This window comes from Arachis ipaensis, chromosome B3, assembly GCF_059453495.1.
Source record: "Arachis ipaensis isolate K30076 ecotype BB chromosome B3, ASM5945349v1, whole genome shotgun sequence".
Classification (NCBI taxonomy): domain Eukaryota; kingdom Viridiplantae; phylum Streptophyta; class Magnoliopsida; order Fabales; family Fabaceae; genus Arachis; species Arachis ipaensis.
The window spans coordinates 126,939,069-126,950,000 of record NC_142438.1 but is presented as its reverse complement, the minus strand read 5'-3'; the positions used below and the strand labels follow the sequence as shown (position 1 = coordinate 126,950,000).

Below are 10,932 nucleotides of genomic sequence, written 5' to 3'. Positions count from 1 at the left end.
ATGGATCAGGGACTAATATGGTGCACTTTTCTCAATCTCAGGGACGTAATTAGTGCAATTGGGATCTCAGGGACGATTTTAGTGCACGACACCAATCTCAGGGACCATTTTGGGGCTTAACTCGACTTTTGTGCCAACCAAAGTTTGCTCTTAAATTTGCTATAAAGCAAAAGAGATAAGGGCTTAGTCATAATGTCTGCTACTTGTTTTGAGCTTAGAATAAGTTATATTTAATAAGAAAATTTTTTATTATAAATTAAAAAAATCACTATTTTCCAAAAAAAATATGACTTATTTCTGTGTTACTGTGTACTCTTGTGTATTTCTATATACTCTAGGGATGATGATAATAGTTATTTCTTCTCATCCAATCTGATATTTATGAAGATATGTAGTGAAATTTGTACGGAAAATAAGGCGAACTCTATAAAAATATAGAATTTTGCCGGGATTAGGCGAACTTTATTAAAACAATGGAGTTTGTAGGGATGCAGTGAACTTGCCCTAAAAAAAAAAAACATATCTATTAAATTAAAGTTCAAATAACATGTTTTTCGAAATATTTTTTTTTAATTTATTTCAAAAAAAATTCCTTTAACACACTCTTTCTTTTTTTCACTACCTTCATTTTTTTCACTTTTTTTTTTTTCAACTCAATATATACCTATTTCTTTGGAAGGTCTATATTATATATATCTAAAAAAAATATCCACATCTATAGATTTTATGTGTTTAACTTAGATTAATGACACCAAATATTTGTCATTACTTCTGGATATTTAAAGTAAAATTGTATCAATCATAATACTAACAAAGAGTGACATAATTTTATTCTATTTTAATAACATGAATTAGTTATTATAATTTGCTGTTAATAACTAGTTTTTTTTTCTTGTTATGTCAACAAATTAATTTTTGATAATTCGTATTTATTTTTTGTTGTTGGTTTATTGTTAGAATCAACCATAAAAAAATTACTTAATTTTTTTAATTAATAATATTTTTTAAATTTAATATTTTTAGATTAATCTAATTTTTATTTTTATAAAAGAGGTAAACAAATTTTAGTGAAAGAAAATTTTAGTTAAAATATATAATTTTTTAATTATTTTATATAATTTAATAAATAAATATATTTATTATTTAAATATGATATTATATTAATAAAGAATAAAATTGTCTATTATAAAATTTTAATTTATTTAATAAACATTTCAAATACTAAAATTTAATTTAATTCTATAGTGTTACTAATTTATTCTAAATACTAGAATTTAATTTAATTCTGATTAAAATTTAATTTTAGATAGAATTTAATTTAATTTTATATCATAAATTTTTTTTCAAACAGGATGTAAATTTCACTTATCAAAAGCTACGTACAAGAAACACTACCTTCAGCAATACAACAATGCATTGCTCATTGAAATTTATGAACCAAGCATACTTGCAGATATTGTATTACCTTAAACATGTATCTTAAATCATAAAATCCCCTAATTCTTATCTTGTACTATAAACATATTCACATACCTTAACACCCTGAATCTCCACATAAAATGTAGAAAAAAATATTTGTGCTATATAATATTTGTTCTGGGATGGGTTAACTTGGATATGGAACTTTCAATGGAGGCGTGAGCTGTTCCAATGGGAGTTGGATCTAGTGAACCAGCTTCATAACACCTTGAGAATAGTTAAACTTGCGCTTGGGAGAGAGGATAGAGTTGTGTGGAAATATGATAAGCAGGGTATTTTTTCTACTAATTCATTTGTGCAGGTGTTGCAGGTAGAAATGGCTCCAGAGGATATCTCAAGCTACAGCTTCACTAGGTCAATTTGGAAAGGACTTGTCCCTCCTAGGGTGGAGTTATTTGTTTAGTTTGGCTTGATTGGCAGGGTCAATACGAAGGAGAGATTGCGTCGGTTCGGGGTTATTAGCCAAGAAGATTCTCTATGTGCCTTATGTAAAATAAGCGATGAAAATGATTACCACCTGTTTCTTGGCTGTAATTTCTCTTGGCAGGTCTGGTGTGCTTGGATATCTCATGTTGGCGTGCAATGGATATACCCGGGTACAGTCAAGGAGCATTTCCAGAGTTGGACGGAGGCATCAAGTAAAAAGGAGGAGCGCAAGAGTTGGATGGTGTGCTTTTGTGCCATTATATGGAACATCTGGCTGGAACGAAACCGGAGAATTTTTCAGAATAAAGAAAAAGAAGTTGAGGAGATTATCAACTTGTCTATTCAGAGCTACACTGAGTGGTTAGGTGCTGACCCCTTTAGTTGTTGATGGCAATGCCGGAGATGACAAAGGGTTAGATCAGTAGGTCTAGTTGGTTACTGCTTTGTATTTTATTTTTATTTAGTTATGTCCTCGCTCCACTTTGTGTTGAGCTCCTACTTTCAAAAAAAAAATGACAAAATATATGTATCTATGATCCACTATTAAACTAGTAAAATTAAAAATCTGAAAATATGAAATTTTATTAAAATTTGATTAGAATTTAACCGAATATAATTAATAATTTTTAATTATAAAAATAGTCGTTAGTTTATTCTGTTCACCGAATTTTAATTGATTCTTATCTTATCTTTTTTTAATTTAGATATTTGTTATGACTTGTGAACATCCCAAAAGACAAGATTTATCTGTATTATACTATTATCTTGTAATTAGAATGTGGTCGTTGAATATTATTCACAAAACAATACAGAAACAGAAGGGAGTGAGAGTGAAAGTGTGATGATGGAGTAAGTAAACTAAAACTAGTAAAGTGTATTCAGAGAGGGGTCCACTCCTTAATACTCTCTCTTCCAAATTCAATTCAAGATAAGGGAAGGGGAAACTCTACTCTACTCTTCTCTTCTCTTGTCGCCAAGGATTCAGGTAAATTCTATTTTCTTTCGCAATTTATTTATTTATTATTGCTTTCTCAAATTTTATAATTGTGTTTAAAACTGTGTTGCTGTTTTTTTGTCGTTGTTGTGTTTGTTTAATTGCCCCAACAACGTAGTAGTGTTAATCTTGTGGGGTGCATATTCAATGGCATCCTCACACTCGGAAGCTGCAAAGATGGAACAAATTATAACAGAGTTCTTTGCCAAAAGCATTCATATAATACTTGAATCAAGGGCACTTTCTGTCTCCTCACGTAGTTCCTGTCTTGATCAAGCTATCTCCTCTCCATGTTCCTCATCTTCCTCCTCCCCCAGCGTGCGCCCCAGGGATAAATGGTTCAATTTGGCTCTTCGTGATTGCCCTGCCGCCATAGATAACATTGACCTCTTGCGCCGCAACAATCTTGACTTTATAGTCATTGATGTTATTTTAGTGCAAAAGCCTCTTGGCTGGGACCCCATGAGTTTATCCCCCAAAAGGGTTTTTCCTAGGAGTTCTTCACTCAAGGAAAGATACCCTTTCAGCTGGAATACCGATCAGGAAGAATTGGGACTTGACACAAACACTGAAAAGATTGTAGAGAGATGGGTGGTTCAGTATGAGAGCAGGAAGACAAGGGATTCTAGTTCTGGTACTAGGAGGTCAAGTAATGTTTCTTTGCATGCCTTGTATAAGAAATCAACTTTACTTCTGAGGTCCTTGTATGCCACTGTTCGACTTCTACCTGCCTATAAAATTTTCAGAGAGCTAAATTCGTCTGCACAGATTCGTCCCTTTACTCTTGCTCACCGGGTATCTTCCTTTTGTGAGCCCTTCACCCGTAAAGAGGAAGCAGAAATGATGAAATTTGGGTTCACCCCTGTGGATGCTTCTTCTGGTAGGCTGTGCCTTTCGGTGATGTATCGCCCATCTGCATCGGATGTGAGCTCTGAACCTTCAACTCCGTTGTCCCCGCAAGTTATAACTGACTATGTTGGCAGTCCATTGCCAGATCCATTGAGGAGGTACCCGTCTGGATTGCCATCACATGGCTCTCCTTCGTCATTGCCATTTTTGAGGCGACATAGTTGGAGTCACGACCATTGGAGAGCCTCACCTCCTTCCATTACTTATTCACCTTCACCAACATATTCAGAATCTCACACGTCTATATCTAATGCAAGTTCTCGGCGTTTACCACCTTCAAGTTTGCCCCCTCATCCAACTGAGATGTCCTTGTTTCAGAAGAAGAATTCAGGTTTTGATGAGTGTTATCCCTCTCCATCACCTTCAATATACTATCCCGGGTCATTACCATCTAAACCACTTTTACGATCTGAAAGTGCTCCGGTCAGCATACCTAATGCTGAAGCTGCAATTTCCCCTGGATACCCCAACACTAACAGGCATAATTTGCCATCAACTCCTCCACTTAGAGGTTTAAGGTGTGTTTCTAAGAACGATAGAGGTGTGAACACAATGCAAACAGGTGCAACAGCTGAGAAGGTATGCTGCATACTAACCATATGAACTTTTTCGTTGGTTCGAACATATTGGATTTGTTAATAGGCCGCTATGCCTTTTGCAGTTGTTTCCTCTTGGAAAAGATGAACCTCGGAAATACTCTGGAATCAAGATATCAGCTTGCAGTTCACCACAAAGCTCAAGTAGGTCTTATCAGGATGATTTTGATGAAACTGATTTTTCTTGCCCCTTTGACGTCGATGATGATGATCTGACAGATCCAGGCAGCAGGTACTTTGTGAATTTGCTCAGATTTATGCTTCCTTATTTGCCAATCTCATACACAAGATATTTGCTTTGTCAAGTAGCTTACGGTTCCAATAATGTTGTTTGAATTTGTAAAGAAAATAGCATAATCACTATATAACGAGGGTAACTCAATTGAGCAGGAGAACTACATGCAATTGGAAGGTCATGTTTGGTCCAGGAAAGTCTAGGGTAATACTATTAGGTTCTCAGTGGATTGGATTTCAAAGTATATGCTATGTGAAACATAGTACTAATAAAGTAATAATACATAACAACCTAATAAATTTGAGCAGAATTTTGGGTTCTCTCAACAATCCTGCATAATGTAGTTCCCACACTGTATTTTGGATGCTGGATTCCCTCCCTAAATAGTTGTGTTATAAGCATTAGAAAAATGACAATCCAAATACCAGTATGAACAGCATAGGATGTACATGGATCCATACTGCATGCTTGGTAACTATGATTTTGAGCTCAACTAATTGTTGTCCATTGAGCTAAAATGGAAAAGATCGAATTATAGGTAAGAGAGAAAAAAAAAGAAAAAAGAAAGTAGTATTAAAAGTAGTTATTATTATAAATTGGTGAACATCACTGCTTGTGGAGAAAAACTTTGCATCTTCTTTTCCTCTTGATCTGTCCACTTGCTCCTTCAAATTGTACACATATTTTTAAGATTATATATCAATGAGTAGATACTGAAATGACTTAGATGCACTGTATGTTCTTGTTTATTCTGTCTCATCTTTGACATTGTTTCTTTTAATCCGCATTCAGTATTGAATGCTATCTATTCCAGAATAGATTCTTGTGGTATATGTATATTTTGAATTAATCAGCTTTCTGGTTCTGATTTTCTCCCTTTAATGGTGTCTCATCATTTTTAAATAACTCAATTCAACATTGGTTCATCCAACCTGTTCATTCACTATAAAAAGTGTGTGTGTTGCATCCACCCTGTTCTACCATTTTTTTTTTGGGGGGGGGGGGGGGGGGGGGGGGAGAGAGATTGGTACCATTAGTTAGCCCACTGGTAAAAAGTCTGAGACTACCTGCGAAGGTTTCTGACTTGGGAATAGGGTTAGTGATGTATCACTGAGTACAGTGTGTGAAGTGCAAAATACCACTTCGAGTAGTGTTGTATACTGTATTTGGTATTTACTAGTCAGGGAGACCGGAAGGGGGTTGTCCCCACCCCTCTTCCCCCTTTCCTCTCCTTGACTGCTAGGTTTAGAGGGTGGGTTCTCCACTTCCCTTGGGTGCATAGCAGTGTCCATTCAGTCATTAGATTCGATATTTCATTCAAAACCTAACTTTCGTAGGCTCTCAAATTACTAGGTCATGTATGATCTCCTGACAATGAATCATATTTTAAACAATTGTAAATTTTCTAATATATAATATGTAATCTGAGTTGTTTTCCTTGGCTTTTTTAAAGTTGTGGGTGACTCTAAATATCTCGGGCGTAGTTCTGTTTTTCTGATGTTAACATGAACCCTTGTGCATAACCAGGGCGGAATCATTTGATCATGGTCATATGGCTGAGGCATTTGAAGCTGGAGGATTCCTTCCCATCAGAAAGTCCCAGGATGCTGCTGTTGGTGCGCTTGTACGTATGCTGAAGAAAGCACCACCTCTCCGGCAAGATTTCTCTACTTCTGAACACTTGTCACACAGCACACGCCCCGAAACCTGGAATGCTAACAACATTCAAGACATGAATCAGGCTCTAGAAGCACCAGTGCCAGCAAGCATGATGTCTTCCGGGCTCTCAGCAACAAGGAAAACAACAACTGATGCATTGGAAGAGTTTCATGGCTACAGAGAGATGAAAAACCTGTTGCTTACACGAGGTAGTAAGCCCCAGATATAGTATACCTGTGGCATGTTTGGTTTCTCTTTTGGAAATGCCAGAAGCTATTCTGTTGCAGCTTCTTCCCAAACTACAGTTTTGGAGTTCTAGAAGGGAAATTATTCATGCTGTATTATGCTTCTGCCTAACAAGGTTCACAGTGAAATGGAATCACTAAAAACAAAAACACACCTTTTTACTTGATAAAATTAAGCTAATAGAAAGATATGTTCTTTTTCTATTTTGAAAATATGTGTAAATATGATCATCATGTGTGATCTAAAGGTTTTTGATCCAATGGCATGGTGTGCCTTATACTATGTAACACACATGCAAGTGCTAATAGTCAACTTCCTGTATATATATATATATATAACACGAGGCAGAAGCTTTATTTGCTATGCTATTTGATCTTATTGGCCAATCGTGTACTCAAGTTTATGAACTTTGGTTAGGGTCTTTCATATCAAAGTATCATCTCTGCTGTTATGATTATAAGTTTATTTTTCATGAACATCTCATCATATTTATCATTTACAATATATAAATTGTGATAATAATGACATATTTATGTTGATATCTATAACAATACTTGATGGATCTATAAATATACTGAAAAGCAAATTACCTAAAATCTTATTGTATTCATTGTATTGGGTCTTTCTAAAATTGTCCTTTCTAGTAATACGGTCCAATTTTTCACTTTAGAGTTAGAGGCATGAAGTACGAACGTCATTTTCTTGATAGTATACTAAAAAACGAAAAAGTAAAACTGTGAACACAATCATTGGTTGTAGAAAGCCTTATTACCCCATACATTGACAGGTATATTATTTTAATTAACTCGTGTTTCAATTGAAAAAAGGGTTCTCACATAAATAAATTGTTTGAAAACTAATATTACGTGATTGTTATAGTGTTTTATATGTGCTTATTATTTTAATGTAAATCGGTTGTATGATTTTGTAATTTGTGTATAATGTGTGACCTAATCAACTTTTGTAGATATTATATTAACAATAATGTTCTGCATTTAAGTGATTTCACTAATTAAGTCCAACTAAATTGTTATAATTTTTTTTTACATCCACGCATTATTTATACGTAGCTGACGTTTAAATGTAAACAAGTTCCCACTTTTAATGTAAATAGCAAAATTTTTCTTTTTTTTCTTTTTCTTCTAAATTTACGCAAGCAGGTTCCTCTTCTTCCCTCCTCCTTCTCCTCTTCCTCATCCTCCTTCTCTCTCGATGTTGCGTTTTTTTCTTTTTCTTTTCCTTTTTCGTTACCTTTCTCTTTCGTTAGCGTCATCACCAATAACACTAACATTTTGCAAATATCTTTATTGGTTTTGATTTTCTCTATGCCATCATTAAATAATTTCAGTTCATTTCTTAGTTTATTTTGGTTTATTTGTGTGTTAAGTGAGGTTCACTTGATGCTGCTGATAAGTATTGACCAAATTTTTTATTTTGTAAGTAATTTCGTTTCATTTCTTAGTTTAATTGAGGTTCATTTGGATCCAAAAATGAATTCGATATGTTTTTGTTAATAATCGAGTCTTTTTTACTGTTTGTTCAAATCTGAACTAATTTCGGTTCATTTGTGTACTAATTGAGGTTCACTTGATACTGCTGGTAAGTATTCACCAAATTTTTTAGCAAAGAAGAATGAAATTATTTATTATCACTTTATTCAATTGCATTAGATTCTACTCCATTCCATTCAATTAATTCAGTTTTGAACAAGCAGTAAAAAGGACTCAATCATCAACAAAAACACATCGAATTCATTTCTGGATCCAAATGAACCTCAAATAAACTAAGAAATGAACCGAAATTACTTAAGGAATAAAAAATTTGCTCAATACTTATCAGCATCAGGTGAACATCAATTAACACACAAATGAACCAAAATTAGTTCAATTTTGAACAAGCAGTAAAAAAGACTCAATCATCAACAAAAATATATACAATTTATTTCTGGATCCAAATGAACTTCAATTAAACTAAGAAATGAACCGAAATTACTTAAGGAATAAAAAATTTGGTCAATACTTATAAGTAGCATCAAGTGAACTTCAATTAATTCACAAATGAACTGAAATCAATTCAATTTTGATCAAGCTGTCAAAAAGACTCAATTATCAACAAAAATATATCGAATTCATTTCTGGATTCAAATGATATCAATTAAAAGGAGGAAAAGAAAAATGCAACAACAATAGCAGCAATAAAAAAAATGACGATCGAGAGAAAACACGTGAATAAGAATAAGAAGGAGGAAGGTGAAGAAAAAAAAAGGAAGAACACGAAGAAGAAGAAGGAATGCAAAGACGAAGAAGGAGGAAAGCAAAGAAGAAGGAAGAATGCAAAGATGAAGACGAAGACGAAGAAGGACATGTTTGCATTATTGAAATGCGTTGTGTACACACTTGTGTAATAAAAGTAATTTTTGTTGAGTTTAAGGCAATTTAGTTGGACTTGGTTGTCAAAATTACTTGAATATATAGCTAGACTGTTATATTAGACTGGTCTTAAATTTTTTAAAAATTTAGTTGTCAGAGGTATATTTGAGTCTTTGCATGATTGTCAGAGTCTTTTGTGTCTTTCTAGTTTAGTTAATTATTTTGTTATCTTATGTTTTCTCTAAAAGATGTCTCATGTATTGCTCACTGAGTTTAAAGAAAAATTTGAAAGGAAAAGAAATAACAAAATGCATGAGGCTTGAGTTATATATTATGAGTTTTTCTAGTTACTTTGATGTGGGGGCATGTTCTTTAATTCCTGAATGTATGAATAAACAGTGCATATTTGATCTTGAAGTTAAGAATGTTGGTTCTTAAGGTACAACAACTTAGAGAAGTATTATGAATTCTCTAATTGAGTAAAACATTGATCCTTGAAGCAAAAAGACAACAAAGAGAAAAATAAGTTTAAAAGAGAAAAAGGTTCAAAGCTCTGTGCATCAATGGTTAGGAGGGTCAAAATTAATCTAAAACTCAAAAGAGTGGTTTTTCCTAACCATATGCTTGTGGTGGAATGTGTCAAGTAACCCTTGAGACAAAACACTAAGAGTTGTGACCAAATGCAAGTACAGAGTATGCCAAAGGCTCTGAGCACCACTGACTGAGAGAAATTAAAAGAAAAATTAGAATTCAAGGAGTTCCTCAGTTAAGTGCTTGTTTTGTTTTTGTATCAAGTTAAGCTTGAAAACAAAACACTTAAAGTTATGGCTAGGCTCAAGGTGCAAAGCACCAAGAAAAGAGAAGAAACAGTTGTGTTCAAGGATCTAGAGCATAAAGAAGAGAATCCATAATATCATCCGAGTTCTAGAACTGAAGGTTATCAATACTTCTGAACTTCAAAGGATAGTGAGATGCCAAACCTATTCAAAGTTAGAGTGTCATTAGCCCCACTCAGTACTTAGACATGAGCTTAAAGAAACACTCAAGGCTTGAGTGTTTTTCTCTTTTTTTTTCTTTGCCCTATACTGTTTTAGTTGCTTGAGGACAAACAACAGTTTAAGTTTGGTGTTATGATGCGTGAGCATCTTGTACCCTTTTTCCCTTTAGTTTCTAGTTGTTTTTAGTTAGAAATTATTAAGTTTTATATTATTTTAATGCAAAAGTCCCCCTTTGGATGCTACTTTGAGTTTTTCTGGTATTTTTGTGATTTCAGGTGAAATTCGGAGCAAGTTGGCAGAGTTTTGAGTTAAAAAGAGGAAAGTTGAAGCACCCCCTTTGGGCGCTAAACGCCAAGGTAGAGTTTAGCGCCAGCAAGCTTCACAACCAGGGACGTTTCTGCCCCCTTATGGGCACTAAACGCCCACCTGGCGTTTAGTGCCAGGCAGCCCGAGTTGAAGCCCACTCTTTTAGAGCATCTTTAGTGGATTTAGTTTCTATTAGTTATCTTTTATTTTTTTTTTGTAACTTTTATTTACAAACAATATCTTTTAGTTTTAGGATTTAATATTTTATTTTATTTTTAAATCAAATTAGATTAGATATAGAAGGGAAAAGATTCACCCTTTAAGGGTGATCTTCGGACCTTCAGATCTTGGCTCTTCCGCACTTTTCAGAATCCTAGTTTTCTTCTGTAAGCCATGAGTCACTAATCCTTCTTGATTAAGGTTAGGAGCTCTGTTTATTTCTATGGATTAAGACTATTATTCTTCTGTTTTAATCAAGTGACCAAGAGATTGGTAGTTGATGAAGTTTAGAGGAAACTAAATCACTAAGAGATTAGGGTTTAGTTAATTACAGTTTGCCATGAAATAAATCTTGCATTATTAAAATAGTTGGTAAGAAACCTTAATCCAAAAAAATAAACATCTCCGATATCTTAACTATTTTTCTCATTGATTTATACACCAAACGCACTTACTTGCTTTCTTTACTCTTGATTTATTGTTTAATGCTTTCAAA

General features: G+C 33.9%; 1 protein-coding gene across 2 annotated transcripts; it reads left to right on the top strand.

Annotated features, from left to right (window-relative positions):
* Positions 1 to 2,640: 2,640 nt before the first annotated feature.
* LOC107630970 (Autophagy-related protein 13) lies at positions 2,641 to 6,922 on the top strand. Of its 2 annotated transcripts, none has more exons than XM_016334266.3 (4): positions 2,641 to 2,890; positions 3,018 to 4,387; positions 4,470 to 4,636; positions 6,167 to 6,922. In XM_016334266.3, exons 2-4 carry the CDS (start codon positions 3,047 to 3,049, stop codon positions 6,525 to 6,527), a joined length of 1,869 nt encoding a protein of 622 aa, XP_016189752.1. In that variant the 5' UTR covers positions 2,641 to 2,890; positions 3,018 to 3,046; the 3' UTR covers positions 6,528 to 6,922. The 2 variants fall into 2 exon arrangements, with proteins under 2 accessions (XP_016189752.1, XP_016189753.1); XM_016334267.3 differs by having other exon boundaries at positions 2,686 to 2,890; positions 3,021 to 4,387.
* Positions 6,923 to 10,932: the final 4,010 nt, after the last annotated feature.

Coding starts and splice junctions, on each gene's coding strand:
- LOC107630970 (XM_016334266.3), top strand. CDS start 3,047: ATGGCATCCTCACACTCGGAAGCTGCAAAGATGGAACAAATTATAACA. Junction 4,388..4,469: donor CAGGTGCAACAGCTGAGAAG/GTATGCTGCATA, acceptor TGCCTTTTGCAG/TTGTTTCCTCTTGGAAAAGA. Junction 4,637..6,166: donor CTGACAGATCCAGGCAGCAG/GTACTTTGTGAA, acceptor GTGCATAACCAG/GGCGGAATCATTTGATCATG.